The following is an 18,665-nucleotide window of genomic DNA, read 5'->3' as shown; positions in this document are numbered from 1 at the left end:
TTGGGTGTCACATATATAATGCCTGGGAGTTTCCCTTAGATAGCAGAATAATCATCTCCCAGCTCATAAACATTTTAAAGAACACCTATTTTTTTCAGGAAATGGATGGAATGTAACTTTTCACAAGTACAAAATTATTTCAAGTTTCCTAAATATAAGGGACGCCCCACTATAAAAATAACCACCCTCCCCCACCCCTACATCTCTAATTATAAAACGGTACAACCATCTCAGATTAGTAATGTGAAAGCAGGAAGTAAATATATTATTATGTACATGTACAAAACACATCAGTATTTCACACCATTTACATTCATATGAAAGAAATCTGTTTATTGACCTTCCTTTGCAATTTCACAAGAATAAAGTTGAGATAAATTACAAAAAAATCAGGCCCTTGCCTTGTAACTCTGTACAAGCATTCCAGACAGATGCATCTTCCTTGAAAACAGAGTAATACAGCTCAACATTTTGCAGAAGAAGGGGCTGCTGACCGTGAGAAAATCTCTGGGTACCCCATTCAACTTTCCAGAGCCTGTGACATATTTTCCTCTTTCTATAAACACGGACCAAATTCTCAACTGAGGAAATTGTACGATGAAAGGCAAATTAACTAACTGTTAAGGAAATGGTGACCCAAGTTAAATTAACTTGCTGAAAGGATAATGGAGATTATTCCAGCAGAGGGCACCCTGCCCCTTGCAATAACACCCACAGAACTGTAAGTATCGTCTCTGCCAACACACATCAGGCTGAAAAGTCCACGTGTTAGTCTTTCTTCAACTGCTCTAACTTCTATCAGTACAGGCAACTGTTTGGTATTTTCTTCCAAACAGAGGGATATACCGTAATTAGCGAGCTCTTACGTGTGGAAATTCTTTGGCTATTTAAAATTTTCACATTCTCAAAGAGAACAATATTCTGAGTTCAATAAAGCACTAGATTTGTCTGAAACTTTTAAGGGAGAAGGGGTCTAAGTGCTGAACTTTAAAGACAGTGTGGCACTAAGGCCACTGTAGATTTCTGGGTTTCGTAATGGCCTATGGCCAGCCTGCAAGAGAAAACCCTCTAAAGTTTCACAGCTTCATGCAATCATGCCACCCATCTTCACTTTCACTTATGAGAACATTTGGAAAAAATTAAACTAGTCAATGGAAGAAACATGTGTCCATTTGGATGGTGATCGGTCTTTGGTTTGAACAGCACACATGGTCTCCATATTTTCCCTGCTTCTCCAAGCCCTTCACTTTGGGAAGGATGACTAAGCTACAGACACTCTGCCAAGCGGTGACTTTGGGTAACTCGGGTTGAACTACCTTTTCCACAAGTTTTCCCTCTCGCCCTGTTCAGCCCTGCAGACCTCTTAAGAGATTTGTATTTTTGCCTTATCATTATCATCAACAAATATTTATCAAGTGGTCATAGAGCAAATGGCTATGTAGTAAGTGCAAACTTCAATGGTAGCACAAGGATTAGAAGGTCTTTGATCACTGCTATTCCTGAAGAAGCCACTTGATTATGAAGCACTCAAGACAGGCATAGTTCAGAGGGCGGTAATGAGAGATGTGACTGACCTCAGCAGGTTCTCTGTAGAAGAAGCAGGTTTTGCAACTAAATGGCTTGGTAATTAAGAAGCCACATCTAGCACCTGGAATCACTTCATTAGTTCTGGGATGATAATTGAGTGCCCTCAAAAGGCTCAGAGCAGACGAGTGTGACTATTGATCTATGTGCCTTTCAAAATTACTGTTACTATTGCAAACGGCTTGGGGGTGTGGGATGGGGAGAAAAGCAGATAAAGGGAAGAGGTAAGTGATGATGAGAAACTGATTCCTGCTTCTCAGAATGAGTTTATTTAGGCAATCCCAACCTTCTCTGCTGTGCCATTCATAAGTGTTCAACTCCTCAAAAAGCAAAAACAAAAACAAAACCCAGGTCATTCTAAATCTCAGACATAAGCATTTATTCAGGAAACGCATCCACATTCTGTTAATCGCTGTAGCCTTCCTGCCATGCTGGGACCAGCTCCCTGACTGGAACGCCTGCTATCCTCTTTTCTGACTTCCTGCAGGGTGGCGTTCCCACCTGCTTTTAATTGTCCTCATCAAACGTGCTCATCAGTTCCAGCCAGGCAACAGCATCCATAAGTGACCTTTTGCACTCGGAGCGCTGCACAAGGAGCTGTGTATCCCTCACTTTAGAGGACAGTCCCTTTGTACCTCTTGTTTAGTTTTAAGGAAGAAGTGGCCTCTTAATCCTTACAAAGAGTAAGCACTTGTGCTCAATGTCAAGAAGCATGAACGGACATGGGGTCCAGTGCAGCCCACAAGGTATTCCAGAAACCCTAGCCTTGGGACATGTGGTGAACTCAGAAGGTTGCAACTGCTGGAGGTGGAACAGATGCATCTATAGAGCATCCGGGAATTATTACTTTGCCATTCTTTGCCTTGGGGACTTTTCTGGCAAGGGTGTCTGAAAAAAGAGGCAAGAGTTATAAGAGGTCTGAGATAAAATGAGTAATTTTCTTTTTTAGTCATCTGGTTTTCTTCATCAGAGGTGCAAATATAGATATGGCTACACCATAAAAAGAAGAAAAATAGCAACAGTAACAATAATGATAATATCTCCACAGATCTAGAGCCACCAGATTTTTTTGGTCGTGAATGCTACTTGAGAGTTTCTTGCAAGAAGAGAAAATAAAGAAATAAGGAAAAACAGAAAGGAGAGGGACTATGAGAAAAGAGGCAGGCAGTTAAAGAAAGACAGGACTAGAGAGAAACAGAAACACAGGCAGAAAAGGGAAAGAAATCTATGTGACAGAATATTAAAAATACTACCAGAGACTGTCTCCATGGCCTCAGCCCCACAGACGGTTGACACTCCGCCACAGAGAGGTGACTCTTTATCCCAAATTTTCTGAAAGAGTTTTGACTTAATGAGATTCTGCTGCTTTCAATAAAGGCAATGCATTCAATGTGTAATTAAATGCCATTTAAACACTTATGAATGGCACAGCAAAGAAGGTTGAAATTGCCTGAAAAATAAATTCATTTCCATATAAGCAAAATTTAAATATAAGAAAGAATCTCATGTTATGCTATCTGTCATCATTTTTAGTTTGGAAAGCATGCGGCTACAGGGATGTTAGGGCAGTAACTGAAATGGCCACTGGGCACTCTGGTTACTGATATGACCAAGCCCAGCATGTCCAGGGATAGTTCCACCAGAATGTGGGAAATGCTAAAAGAAATAAACTCTTTGGACAGAGATTTGGCTCCATGGCTGTGATCATTACCATATGATGAGAAAATAGGTAGATGTCTTTCCTGCTTTTAACTTTCTACCTTTTCCCAACTCTCTACCTCTGCCTGCCTAGATGACCAATCAGAGTTGATAGTTTAGTGGTGCTCAAACCCTAGAGAACAAATCAGTATTCAGATGCTCTATTCACGATCAGGGCTCAGTGCTTCCCAAAGGGACCAGCCACACCGGAGGTGGCAATTCCTACAGGTGACCTTAAATTATTCTTGGTGAGTGAAAATGCTCCTTTTCTTCCTCAGAGCCATGGGGCAAGGGGTATGCTGACTTCTGAGTAGAGGGCTGGAGGCTGGAGGAGGTTACAGCTCACCAAGGAGAGATTGGACAGTCACAAGTCCCAAAGACTCTCAGTAATGCCACACAGAATCTTATATTTCGGGTCAGTATGTAACTTCTTACTCTTTCTTCCCAAATCCATGAGTTTCAGCTACAGTTGTGGAGGTAGGGGGCATTGGGACTGGTAAGAGACCTTATACCAACTGAGAAGAAGAACTTGGGGTTGAGGTAAAGTTGGGTGGCTACAATCTGGAATTCTAAGTGCCACACATAGGTTGTCATTGAAGTGAAGGATATAATTTTGTTTCAACATCAAAACAATAGGGTTTGTGTGACTTTTTGAAAAGCAACTGGCCAGCGCAGTAACAATAAATGGTAATGGACATCAGTAGTGTGGTTAGAAAGTTTAAGGAGAAATTTCAGGAAGGGCTGCCTGAATCTTTATTCATTACAAAATAAACAGATCTCATGGCCTTTCATTAGGTGACTTGGGTGGTATCTAGTTCTCTCTGGAGGTAATTAAGGTTGTAACTTTTTTGTTCTGTAGGGGTCAGGGAATCTGGAGAAATTGTAGACCTACACTGTTCAATTGGTAGCCAGTAGCCCCATAAAGCTGTTGAGCGCTGAAATCTGGCTAGTCCGAATTAAGAAGTGCTGTAAGTGTAAATACAGAATTCATAATAAAAAAAAGTATGTAAAATATTTCATTAATTTTTTTATATTAATTACATGTTGAAACTATATTAGATTAAATAAAATATATTATTAAAATTATTCTCACCTGTTTCTTTTACTTTTTTGAATGCAGCTAGTAGAAAATTTTAAATTACTTATGTGACTTGCACTACATTTCTACTGGATGGTGCTGGTCTAGACCCTTACTACAGAAAAATGCACATCTGCAAATATGCATATGGTTTTTCTATACTTCTAGAGGGTTAACAGGCTCTCTGACACTCATCTGTGAACCTCTGAGTCCCCAGGGAATAGTCTCTTTTTTGGAGGGAGGTGGTGAAGAAGGCTATGGGGTGGGGCTCTTTCCCTTTCTTTTGAACCCTTTGATGCTGGTTAAACTTCTTTGTAACTACCAAAGCTACACGGAAGTCCTCTAGAAACAAATCTTTGGTAAGTGTATAATCTCCTAGGTTTAGGGGGTTTGCAGCAGAACCTTCTTTGTGCCTAATCCATAGGCTTCTCACTGGCCTCCTGGGTTCCTCATTGACTCTGCAGCATCCTCTGGGGGCTGCTGTGGTCAGGGCCCACATGTGTGATCCATTCCTGATTTCCCTGGCCACTGACAGGAAGAGGTGACATTCATCAAACGGAGAACTATACAACCCCAAAAGCATTTTCTTTCAGGGTATGGAATACAATTTTTATTTCTTTTGCTGTTGAATTTGCCTTCTAATTTCACTGGATTTAAGATAATGCCAATGTTTATTTTGGGTAAAGCTGACCAAAGAGGGGTAGGTGGTGCAGTCCTATGATGACCAAGAAAAAGAAACACCTTCGAGGTAAAGAAACTCCCACAGATGCTCTCCATGCCGATAACCAGGATTTGAAGGTATTTCTCATCCAGAGATTTCAAGCTCTGTGATTAATGGCGGTTTTAAAACAAAGTCAGACAAAACAACTCCTACTTTGACTTGCACTTCAATCATTTAGATATTCATTCTCAACATCACAGGAGTGCCAAATCTCAAAGGCTGATATTGTATGTTACATGTCAAGTAACTCTGCCTCTCCAAGCTATGCATTCTGCTAACGTCATCGCTATCTGTGAAAAAAGGATTTCCCGACAACATGCTTATCAGAGGTACCAAGGCTAGAGGAAGCCTTGGGAGTCATCATGTTAAGCTCCTGCTCTTTAAATGAAGAAACTGAGGCCTAGCCAGTGTGCCGTCCATTGAGGCCTCCTCTGGCTCTTGGTTCAGAGCTCGCTTCCTTCCTCCCTACCTGCCTTCCCACACGGAGACACTGGACTTCACTACAGGAAGTGCTGGGCTCCTGGAGAAGCCCAGCAGAAAGCGGTAATCATTTTCCTTGCTTTGCTGCCTGCTCATAAGCCATCAAATAGGAAGTCTTCAAAGGTGGTGAAAAAGAGCAAGCAGTGGTCCCCCTTGACCTGTACTCCACATTTCAGCAGGCAGTAGGTTTTACAGCAGAGTCTACTCTGTTTTTGAATGAGTATTAGTGTAACGAGCTGAAAAGCCCTCATCAAACACGGAAATAGGACTCGGTGAGAAGAGCTTGCTTTCCTTGCAAATGCAAGCAGAGGCCTGGCCTTTGCCAACTGCTGGCAGATGATGAGGCGATCCGTCCGACTGTCCAGAGACACTCTCCACCACCTTGGCAAGGCAACAGAAAACCATCTCTGCACGAGGATAGTCTGAATGTATTACAAAATTGCTCACTGAAAAAATAGCACATCTCTGTCATAGATAGAAAAAAAGAATACAAACAGAAACAGTTTAAAAACATCGGTAGGTATTCCCGTTCATTTGATGCATCTTTTCTTTTCCCTCTTACTTTGTCTCTCTCAGGATAAACTCGATTTAGCTAATTCCTGTGATGGACTTTTTGGATCAAATGATTTATAAAATCGCACCTCATTCCTCAAGTGATATCTAGGCACACGCAGGGAGGCATGGAAAGAACTCTGCTAGGGATTCACCTAAATCTTTCCATGTGGTCCGGCAAAGTTTAACAGACATGTGTTAGAATTAAGGTAAAATCTAGGTGGCTACTGAAGCCACCACTGGGCTGCAAAGATGACTGGATCTTTTTTAAATACTCCATCTCCTGCAAAATCCACTTATGTAGGTGACATCAGACGTGCTCTAGCCTGGGGGAACCAATACAACAGACCTTTTGCTTTTGATGGGAAGAACGCGTGGTGCCTAGTTTTAAAGCGTTGTCTGGGTGATGCAAACTGCTAACACACTCAGCTGCTAACTGGAAAGTTGGAGGTTCGTGTGAACCCAGAGGCACCTCAGAAGGAAGGCCTGGTGATCAACTTTCGAAAAATCAGCCACCGAAAACCCTATGGAGCAGTTTTACTCCAACATACGTGAGGTCATCAAGAGTCAGAATCGACTCTTCTAAGCAGAACTCTATACAAAAGCTGGAGTGGATAAAACAACAACAAAAAATAAACAACAACAAAGGAGTGGATGTAAAGTAACTACAAACAGTCTTTAAAAAGAAACCATGAAAGAAATCAAACAACATTCCAAAAACAACGACAGTAAGACCTGGAAAAAAGTGAAATAAAACTAAGAAACCCTAAAGGTGTCCCTTCAGTCACTGTTTTAGGAGCTTCTGAAGTATGTGTCTACAAGGACATTAGAGGGAAAAATCAGCTTTCAACTTCCACACTGCCAAGGCCATGGACTGTTGGAGAGATGGAGAAACTGCATCCTGATAAATGTGACTTTGGATATTGCTTTTCGTTACCATCCTTGAACAGAGCACCCTGGAGTTGCCAAGGTGTTCGGGAGGTGTGTGTGCCTGGTCCGGGTCTTGGAGCACTCCTCCCCTTCTTCCCCTTGGGTCCTACCATCCCTTTTGTCTACAGTCACTGTTTCAAGATTTCACCTCTTCGCAGTCTTGGTCAGTGGAAAGTTCTACATCAGACAGTCCAACCTCCATTGCCATAATCAGTGAGATGTCAGAATCACTGCTTACAGCCGGCTCCTGTTCACCTGAGAGGAGGAAGCAAAGTTCATGGTCAACACTGAGCTGTGTCTTTGGATGCTGGTTATTTTAATACAATTGCCTCTAATAAGATTTCTTTAAAGGCCAAGAGAAGGTATTAGAAAAACAAGCTATTTTGTAAAAATTCTAGCTTAGAGCCTCACCTCACACTATGCCCCAAAATAAATTCTAAATGGGTCAAGGAGTTAAATGTAAAAAAGGAAACTGTAACCAAGCTAGAAGAAAATACATTTCCTAACGGGTCCCTGCATGGCGCAAATGGTTAAGTGCTTGACTACTAGCTGAAAGGTTGGTGGTTTGAACCCACCCAGTGGTGCCTCAGGAGACAGGTCGCAGCCTTGAAAACCCTATGGAGCAGTTCCACTCTGCACACATGGGGTCACCATGAGTTGGAATCAACTTGACAGCAACTAACCACAACAAACACCAAGTTTATACCTAAGTAGAGAAATATATAATATACTTAAGTAGGGAAAGATATTCCATGTAGAAAAGCAATTGACTAGTTCATAGAAGGAATGATTGGTAAACATGCATCAAATTCAAAAGACATTAAAAACAATGGAAAATAAAATAAAAACGCATACGACAGATGGGATATTTACAAAAATTTCACAATCAAATAATTGTATTCCTAACATATAAAGAGCTTTAGAATCAGTAAGGAAAAACTAGCAGTCTAACAGAAAAATGGGCAAAGATTATCATTATACAATGAACAGGAGAATGTAATGTAAATGACAATAAAAATATAATAAAAATAAGATACTCATTTTTGTCTCTGAAATCTTCACTCTCTAAAAAAGGTAATATTACAGTTGAGAATACACTGATTTCTTCTTACAAGAAATACTTTGATACATTGCATGCAGAACTGTGAAATTTTCACCTGGTAATTTCACTTCTAGAATGTATTATAGAGAAGTAATCAGAGATGCAAAATATTCATTTAGGCATTATTTATAGTAGCCAAAACATTACAAGTAAGTTAAAGACCAACAACAGAGGAATGGCTCAATAAATTATGTTGCTTTTACAGGACAGTCTTCTTGTTACAGATATTAAAGTGGCATTTCCAAAGAATTTGAAGTTACATGAAAAAATGCTCACTGTTAAGTAAAAACGTAAGTATTCAAAGTTTTATATGCAGTGAGGTCTACAGAGAAAGTAAACTAACACTGAGACACCAAAATACTACTGAGAATTTTCTTTAATTGGTGCTATTTATAGTCATTTTCCCCTTTTTTTTTTGGTTGAAAAATTTCAATTTTATTTCCACATATTCCGCAATAAGCATATATGACTCATTCATTCAAGGCATGTTTATTGAGTCCCTACTATGTGCTCAGTATTGTGCTAGATGGTAGATATACAGGTGACAGCAAGAAAGAATTTCTGTCCTCAAGTAGCTTACTATCTAGCGGGGCAGGTGAACCATTAACTAGGCAATTACAACACAATGGGATGAGCACTATGATGGAAGATGTACTGTGTGTGATGGGAGTAAGTACATGGGCTATGTAAACAGTTACTGAGTCAGAGATGACTTCCCATAGAGAGGGATATCTAAACTGAGTCCTAAAAGATAATTTGTATTTTATGCAGATGAATAGGAAAAAAGAATATTTTAAGCATAGCAATAAGGTGTACAGATGCCTAGAGATGTTAGGGAGCTTTGGGCAGGTGGACAACAGAGTGAATTTCAATATGACTGGGATGTACAGTCAAGGTAGGGAATATAGACAGAGGTGGAGAGGTGAGCTGCATAAAAACAGCTTTAAAATCGAAAGGTCTTGTACATGTTAATATTCTGCAGAGGAAACATACAGTTAAAAGACCAGCAAAATGTCTAAGTACTAAAGAATGATGGTGGTTATAATGTCGTTGCTCTGATAATCACTTATGTAATTTTTTTTTCATGTTGAGGCACAGTTAAGGAAAATATATGAGTTTCACGAAGAGCAGTGGATGCTTAAGATTTTTTAAAGAAGACAAATTAAGAGAACTAACAAAGTTACGACCTTAAGAATCAGTTTTAGAGAAATGGTATATTTCACAGGGAAATACCCAACCTAAAGACTGAGCTGTAATACATTTCCTAGATTCATAAGTGCATAAAGTTCATAGTAATGTACACAGACCACTGGCTAGAATAAAACTTTGGAGTCAGCTGTGCCCTGTACAGCTCAGGCAAGGGTGAATCCAAATCAATAAAAATAAGAGAGATTTGCACAAAATAGTTTAATTTTTATGGTATAAAACTCCAGGAATACATAAGTATTTACCGTATTTTTATGCAACTAATGGGCGCCTTCTACCTTTGTTTGCCAACCACACCCTCCCCCAATGAAGTATTTTCATAAGTGCCACTATGTCAATTTTTTCTAACATGCTGCTGTAAAAAAATTAGCATAGAGTGCTAAGGAAAATACCTCATGGGAGGAGGGTGCGGTTGGCAAACAAATGTAGAAATGTGTGTTATTTGCGTAAAAATATGGTGATATTTGAAAACAGTGGCATTCAACAAACATTCAATAAAGCTAGCCATTTATAAAAAAATGAAATTGGATCCCTGCCTCACACTTCACAATAAAATACATTCTATCTAGGCTGGCTAAAGATATATATATATATATATATATATATATAAGGTACATATAAACCCACCCACAGCCGTTGAGTCTATTCTAACTCATAGTGACCCTATAAGACAGAGTAGAACTGCCCCATAAGGTTTCCAAGGCTGTAAATCTTTACAAAAGCAGACTGCCACAACTTTCTCCCACGTAGCAGCTGGTAGGTTTGAACTGCTAAATTTTGGTTAGCAGCTGAGTGCTTTAACCACTGCAACACCAGGGCTCCTCTAAGATATATATATATACATATATACAGGTATATATGTAAGATATAGATAAGATATATATGGTATACCAAACCAAAACCAAACCTGTTGCCATCAAGTCGATTCTGACTCATAGAAACCCTGGTGACACAGTGGTTAAGAGTTACTGCTGTTAACCAAAAGGCTGGCGGTTCGAATCCACCAGGCACTCCTAAGAAACCCTATGGGGCAGTTCTACCCTGTCCTATAGGGTTGCTATGAGATATATAGATATTGAATATTGATATATTGAATATATGTATGTATTCAAGATGTATATATATTCAATTCACTCTTTTTACTCAGTTCTCTGTCACTTTTACAATGAAAACAAAATATAATACTTAAAATCATATTTATGAGAACTAGGAACCTATCTTACTTTAGGAGACTGCATTCTAGTCTAAGTTATTACTAACTACACGTATTACTTTGTATAGTTGCTTTTCTCCTCTAGGGCTAAAGTCTAATGGTCTATAAAATGATATCGATGATCATGAAGATGGTGTAGGACCAGGCAAAGTTTCCTTCTGTTATATATATAAGGTCCCCATAAGTCAAAGCCCGCTCAATAGCAACTAACAACAACCAGTTTTTATCATTTATACATGTATGGGTCCATGCCAAATTAGCGAGTGCCTCATTTGTGGTGGGTTCTCAATAAATAGCTGTCTAACAGAATTACCACTGAGAAACCAAGTTGTAAGGCCTTTTTTCCCCTCAACTCTTCACTTAAAAAAAAAAGAAAATTGTTCTCGATCAAAAAGGAAGCCTGCTTATTGTATACTCACTACAAGCATGCCCGAGTGCTAGAATTCATTACATGGAAATGTAATGAACACTGAAATACCGTTATTCTTGGAGATAAAAAAATGAGGGTTATATTCTATGGGGAGTTTAATCTCCATTTCTTAATTTTTTTTTTGCAATGGCCCATCAACCAATTTAGCTCATAAGAAGCCAACATTTTCAGGTCACAATTAAACTGGAAGTCAACCAAAGAGCTGATCGCAGAGTGATTTTTATGGATCTAGTGAGAAAAAAAAAAAAAAGGAAGCACAGACAGGGAGCTGACTTAATTCTCGTTCTAGAGATAGAGCTCACTGCTACCCAATGTGGCAGCTTCTCACTTTCACCCCTGGCTTTTCAGATTTCATGGATTCATTCTCACCTTGGTGTTTTCTAAATGGGAATGTGTTAATTGAAAGAAAAAGGGGTCATGGGGACTGCTGTAACTATGGGCTGCTGAATTCATGATGCTATTTTGGAAATTAAGACTGCCCTGCACAGCTCAAGCAAGGGTGAATGCAAATCCATAAAAATAAGAGAGATTTGCACAAAGTAGTTCAATTTGTATGGTTTAACATCACACCTACCTCATTATCTGTTTCCCATTTTAAGACGTTCTGAAGACATTTAAAGTCAGTCTTTAGTATGCCCTATATTTTCAATTAAATTTGGTTTATTGTATAAGTTTTTAAAATAGGTTTTTATCCTTTCATCAAGGCAGATGTTTAAGGCCACAATAATACAAATGAAAACGTTGTCACTGAAACATTTAGAAGGCTCTCTGTAGGTAGTACTAGCTCAGGACTGTAAAGTAGCTGTTAACAATATATATTTTTATTGGGTTTTGCTTCCTTTCCTGCAAAAGCTAATGTAAAATCAAAGTAACCCTTATCAAATTCTCACAATTCTTTGATGTAGGTATGACCATCATTCCCATTTCACAGATGAAAAACACTCATAATCCATTTCACACAGTAGTGTGATACCTACCTGATACACTTTCTTCTCTTAGTTTTCATGCATTGAAGAGACATTGAAGGATCTTAAACAGGAAGTGATATGATTCAATTAATATTCTAAAAGCTCACTCTTGCTGTTAGGTGAAGAATGGATTGGTGGGACAAAAGGTAGAGGAAATCCATTTGGGAAGCTCTTGCCATGAAACAGACAAAACATGACTTTGGCTTGTTGTGGCAATAGGGATGACGATAATGGGACATAATTGAAGAAATATTTTAGAAGAAAAAATCTACAGGCATCAGAGTTATGCACTGAATAAGGGCAGCAAGAGAGAGGAACAACTGCAAAAAAAAAAGCCCCAACAACAACAGAGAATAATTATCATGTTTCTTGAGCAACACAGGTACCATTGACTGATACGGGACACTGGAAGAGGAACAGTTGTTGGGGATAGATCAGGAATTCAGGTTTGCATATATTATGTCTCCGACATCTGTAAGACTTCCAAAGGGGAGATGTGAAGTTGGAAGCTACATATTTGAGTCTGGAGTTTAGAGTAGAGGTAATGACTATCAGTGAATGTGGAAGGCATAAATATATTAAACACATTTTAAACCATGGGAATGGATGAATTTCCTTAGGAAGAGACTGTAGACCAGGAGAAGACTCCAAGGAATACCAAAACCTAGAGCCAAAGACACAAACTAGGGCCCCGACATGTTTTCTTTGGTATGCGTGGTATTTTTTAAAGATGTGAATTAACATTTAAAAGTCAGGATATTTTACATAAAAATCTATTTGCAGTTTATCTTGGAAAAAGAAAGATCTGGAAATATATGCCTGATTCTCAGATGGAAATCTTTGATGGGAGCTGAGGAAGAGCTGCCCATTTAGCCTAAGGACACAATCTCTAGACGACCACAATCAATAGTCTGCTTTCTGGTTCACATAACCTGCCGGCCTGTGTAGACACTTGAGTCTGAAATTTCACATTTAAGAGGAGGGAAGAACAACTATAGCAGGGTAGGCCTCAAAAGAGCTTGAAATGTGGCCAGTGTGGTAAGAGGAAAATGAGGAGAATATTGTCCTCATTGATTCATTTCCTTCTTCGTCTTCTTCTTTGTTTTAAATACACTACATTGCTTTTTTACCTCCTTTATAGGCACAAACTCACAACTGAAAATCCATACCCAAGGTAATGAGATATCGTATTACTGAAGTGGTTGAGTGGATTTAAAGACTGATCCCAAGTCATTTAATTCTCAGTCATGGCAAAATCTCTTTATCACAGTGTTAAAAAGTATCTGATTATATGATGGGCAGAAAATATTATAAACAGAGCTTGGTGACCTATTAAGTATTGCTTTAACATGTTTCCTCATTTAACTCTAAGTAAAATCCATCAGCAGCCTAACCACAGTTAACTGAAAAATTCTCAGTCGCGGGCTTTAAAAAAATTTTTTTAAAATTTATTAATTCCAGTTAGTCAATAAATTATTAATACATTTAGTTTATCTCCTTCCTCTTTAACACATGAAATGTTACCTAAAGATTCACAGATTTCCTCTTGTAAAATGGGCAATGCGGTTGTAGTTGCTGTGAGTTTCATATAATTGTCTATAATAATGGTCCTGGATGGAAACCCTGGTGGTGTAATGGTTAAGAGTTCGGCTGCTAACCACAAGGTTAGCAGTTCAAATCCACCAGCTGCTCCTTGGAAACCCTATAGGGCAGTTCTACTCTGTCCTGTAAGATCACTATGAGTCGGAATTGACTTGATGGCAACAGGTTTTTTTTTTTTTTTTTTTCCGGATGACCATTAAAGTTCCTTATAACCCTGAGAGTCTAAGATACTGAGATCTGCTCAGTCTCTTTTGGGGCATATCTGACCCTTCTTGGCTCAGGCACCTTCCATTGCCAATGTTCAATATCCTTCCATACTCCTTCACAAATAGGAGGTAAACTCGTAAATGCTTGCTGAATTGAAATTGAAGTTCTTCTCTGGCCATATAGGGCCCAGCTTTTGTATTTTAATGGCTAATAGCAATATTAATGTTTATTAACTCTTTAGTACAGTCAGCCCACCGTATCCATGGCTTCTGCATCCGCGTGGATTCAACCAACAGCAGATCGAAAATATTCAGGGGGTAAAAAAAAGAAAGTTCCAAAAAGCAAAACTTAAAAAAATTTGTTGCTCGCTGAGCACTACACTGAATCCACACGAATGAAATAATGCGTAAGTGTTCTCCACTGTAGCCTCCCGCCATTTCACAGATCCTCAGTCTCTCTCCAGCACTCCTTGTTTGAGCATTGTTCCCCTTGTGTCTCGTCACTGTTCCCTAAACAGTATAGTATGACAACTATTTACATAGCATTTACATTGAATTAGGTATGATAAGTAATCTAGAGATGATTTAAAGTATACAGGAGGATGTGTGTAGGTTAAATGCAAATACTAGTCATTTCATCTAAGGGACTCGAGCATCTGCAGATTTTGGTATCCGCGGAGGTCGTGGAACCAATCGCCTGTGGATATAGAGGAACGACTGAACATACCATGGACTATGAAAGTGCTTTAAATAGACTTTCTCATTTAATATTCACGTTTAACTTATGACAAGGGAAGTATTATTATTTCCATTTTCAGGTGATAAAACTAAGGCTTAGAAAGGTTAAAAACTCCCCCAGGTTACATGGCAGTTAGTGTTGTAATCAGAATTCAAACCCAAGTCTGGTGTCTGATTCTGAAGTCCATAAACTTGACCGGAATCTACCCTTCAGAGATGAGATTCTTAACCTGAGGATCAGTGGACTTGGAAGGGGGGTTCAGGGACTGAAAATTGCATGCTAGTTTTTACGGCTATACGCATATATGCATTTTCTGGTTAGAGGGTAGCTTTCATCAGATTCTCAAAGAACCTGCAAAAGAGTGAGAACCTTTAGGACATTTTACATCATGGGTGATGAACCTTGAACTGGGTAATAACACATTACCATAAGCAACAGAGTGGTTCAGCTTTTTTTTTTTTCTTTCAATTTTATTGTTGTTAAAAAAAATATATAAATTTCAATTTTAACCATTTTAACTGTTTAATTCAGTGGCATTAATCACACTTACAATGCTGTGCAACCATCTATTTCTAAAACTTTTTCGTCACTCCAAACACAAACTCAATGACCCTTAAACAGTAACTCCCCAACTCCCTTTCCCCAGTCCCTGGTAACCACTAATACACTTTTATCCCCATGCATTTGCCTATTCTAGAGAATTCATATAGTGAAATCATAAAATATTTGTCATTTTGTGTTTATTTCACTCAGCATAATGTTTTCAAGGTTCATTCATGTTGTAGCTTGTATCAGAACTTGATTTATCTTCATGACTGAATAATATTTTATTGTGTGTATATACCACATTTTAGAGGGTATATAGTTACACAATTTAGAGGTTTATATTGTAGAAGGTCAGTGAAAAAAGAGGAAGACCTTCAATGAGATGGATTGACAGTGGCTGCAACAGTGGGCTCAAACATAGCAATGATTATGAAGATGGCACAGGACTGGGTAGTGTTTCATTCTGTTGTACATAAGGTTCCTATGAGTCGGAATCAACTTGATAGCACCTAACAACAACAACAATATATCACATTTTGCTTATCCATTCATCTGTTGATGGAAACTTGGGTCATTTCTACCTTTTGGCTATGGTGAATAATGCTAAGAACACTGGTATATAAATATCCATTTGAGTCCCTGCTTTAAAGTGTCTTAGGTATATACCTAGAAGTGGAATTTCTGTGTCGTAAGTCCCTGGAGAAGAACATCATATTTAGTAAAGTAGAGGGTCAGCAAAAAAGAGGAAGACCCTCAACGAGATGGATTGACGCAGTGGCTTCAACAATGGGCTCAAGCACAACAACAATTGTGAGGATGGCACAGGACTGGACAGTGTTTTGTTCTGTTGTACATAGGGTCGCTATGAGTTGGAACCAACTTGACGGCACCTAACAACAATAAAACATGGTAGTTCTTTAACTTTTTGAGGAACAACCAAACTTTTCTACAGTGGCTGCACCATTTTACATTTCCACCATTGATACATGAGTGTTTCAATTTTTCCACATCCTCACTAAAACTTATTATTTTCTGTTTTATCGATAATAGCCATTTTAGTAGGTGAGAAGTGGTATCTCATTGTGGTTTTGATTTGCATTTTCCTAATGACTAATGATATTGACATCTACTCTCGTGCTTTCCTCCATTTGCATATCTTCTTTGGAGAAAAGTCTATTCAAGTCCTTTGCCCATTTTTAAATTGGGCTGTTTGTCTTGTTGTTGAGTTATGGGAGTTCTTTATATATTCTGGATATTAAACCCTTATCAGATAAATGATTTCCAAATATTTTTTCCCATTCTGTAGATTGTCTTTTCACTTTCTTGATAATGTCCTTTGGTGCACAAAAGTTTTTAATTCTGATGAAGTTCAATTTATCTATTATTTTTCTTTTATTGCTCATGCTTTTGGTGTTATGTCTTAAGAATTTATTTTGGCTTTTGTTTTTAAAGCAAATTTTGGCATACATTCCACTCGCTATGTGTTCTATTAACTTGATGTGATGGTTTTATATGAAGTCACTGCTTTCTTACTTAGTTGTTTCTGCATGATGATTACTCAAAGCTAAAGCAGAAAATTATCCCTCCAAGAATGAGGTTTGATATTTACCATACTACCTATCTTATGAAAGAAGGCATAGAACAGTAGTAGGCTGCAATAAACTCTCCTCTGTTGGGAATTAACAAACATTGCCCGCAGAATAAGTGCTTCCTGTTTTGAGAGAAAATAAGGTGATGGTGAGTATAATCCCCCAAGTGTTCTGATTTCCAGGATGTATTGCATTCACATGCTGAGAGCTTCCCCTCATCACATAAAAGCTTATTTTCCCCATGGATTTGTGAAAAACAAGGCATCTTTCTGTCCACTGCTACTGATGTTCATCTTCTTGAAAATAGCACATCATTTCCAATCAGTCCCGTATCATACAAGAGCACCATAGGGGAGATGCTTTGAACCAGACTGGCTGACTTACAATGCTGCTGTCTTTTCGTATCATCTCTGAAAGTCGAGCTTAGTCAGACTGGCACACTCCCTATATATTCTCTGTTATAATCTTAGTGGGAAAGTTAGACTCTAGAGTGTTCTCACTCTGGAATGAAATGCAGAATGCATGCAGAGTATTTTCCATAAGGAAATGTGTTCCTTTGCATCTTTTTGCTTAATAAGAATTTCTGAGGAGACAAACTTCCAGTTTGGTTTAAATTTTTCCTCTTACGAGTGATCTCTGCTTGTGAGTGGCAGGCAGACTCTGGGCTTCTTTCCCCAGGGGCTGTGCCATAGATTAATAATAATGGCTGGAATGTACTGACTCCTTGCTATGTAACAGGCATTGTGCTAAGCAGTCACATATGTTATGTATGCTGTTCTCACAACTACACTATGAGTTAGGTGTCTTAGTTTCCTTGTGCTGCCATAACAGAAATACCACAAGTCGGTGGCTTTAAAGAACAGAAATTAATTTTCTCACAGTTCTGAGGGCTAAAAGTCCAAATCAAGGTCTCAGACACATTGATACCTTCCTTGTAGGTAGTTCTGGGAATTCCTTGGTTCTTTGGCTTATAGACGATCATCACATGGTTCCTTGTCTTCCCCTGTGTATGGTTATCTCTGTGTCTAATCTGCTCTTTTTTATAACTCAGAAGTGTTTAGATTTAGAACCCATCTTACCCAGGATTGACCTAATTAACATAACAAAAATGCTATTTCCAAACAGGATTACATGCACAGATACAGGATTAGGATTCTAACGCATATTTTGGAGGAACACAATTTAATCTATAACAGTAGGTATTTGATTACCCCCATGATCACTGCACATTTTATAGCTGAAATTGATAAAGTCAACTTGCCTAGAGTCAAGCAGATAGAAAACGGCAGAAATGGAATTCCAACTCATGCCAGTGCTATAGCCAACTGTACTTTTCTGGAATGGCAAAGCTGCTAGATTTCTATTTGGCTGTTAAGTTGCTCTCACAGACAACACTTGGCCACCTTTGGAAATCAAGCATTCTAGGCTTATGATATAAATTCATCCATCTGGCTGAGTGACTCCTAAAACTCTTTAAATATAACTGATGCTTTGCCTTTGAATTCTTGCTCCATGATTATAAATACACACATGGTGGTCTCAAATCAGAAAAACTCTGTCTTACCTTTCGAATGGGGAGGTGTAAAGCACGGCTTTTATCGGGACTTGGTGAAGGAGAATTCCCTGCGCTTGCTTTTATATTAAATTAGACCACATAGAGTTTCACTTTGCTTTTATCTCTTCGTCATTGGTTTTCTTTTTTGTGACACTTAACTCAGCAGGAGAAAGATTTTCTCCAATTGCTCAAACCCCTTACCGATTTCCTTGGCAGTCCACTCATTGAGTCATTCCTTCCTAAGTTCCAACAGAAGGGCTGATGTGATTTTCGCATTAGTTTTACATTCATTTTTTCAGGGAAGGAGGCAAAATCCAGTGAACACTTATGTTGTCAATAGATATTTTACAATCCCCAGTTAGTACTTCCTACAGAGAACCTTAAACATTAAGCACACTATCTGGTCACAGAAAACAAACAAACAAAAAGCCCAAACACATTGCCATCAAGTCAATTCCCATGCATA

At 38.7% G+C, this 18,665-nt stretch overlaps 1 protein-coding gene across 1 annotated transcript in view; it reads right to left on the bottom strand.

Annotated features, from left to right (window-relative positions):
- Window positions 1-237: 237 nt before the first annotated feature.
- The window catches only part of RNF150 (ring finger protein 150), a 314,110-nt gene continuing 295,682 nt past the window's right edge, over window positions 238-18,665 (bottom strand). Inside the window, exon 7 of the mRNA XM_004385470.2 lies at window positions 238-7,298. Within this exon, the coding sequence (XP_004385527.1) occupies window positions 7,180-7,298 (119 nt within the window). The 3' untranslated portion in view covers window positions 238-7,179. The remainder of the gene's footprint in view (window positions 7,299-18,665) is intronic.

This window comes from Trichechus manatus, unplaced genomic scaffold (assembly GCF_000243295.1).
Source record: "Trichechus manatus latirostris isolate Lorelei unplaced genomic scaffold, TriManLat1.0 scaffold00139, whole genome shotgun sequence".
In the NCBI taxonomy this organism is placed as follows: domain Eukaryota; kingdom Metazoa; phylum Chordata; class Mammalia; order Sirenia; family Trichechidae; genus Trichechus; species Trichechus manatus.
The sequence above is the reverse complement of the archived record's forward strand: the minus strand, read 5'-3'. Positions and strand labels throughout refer to the sequence as shown.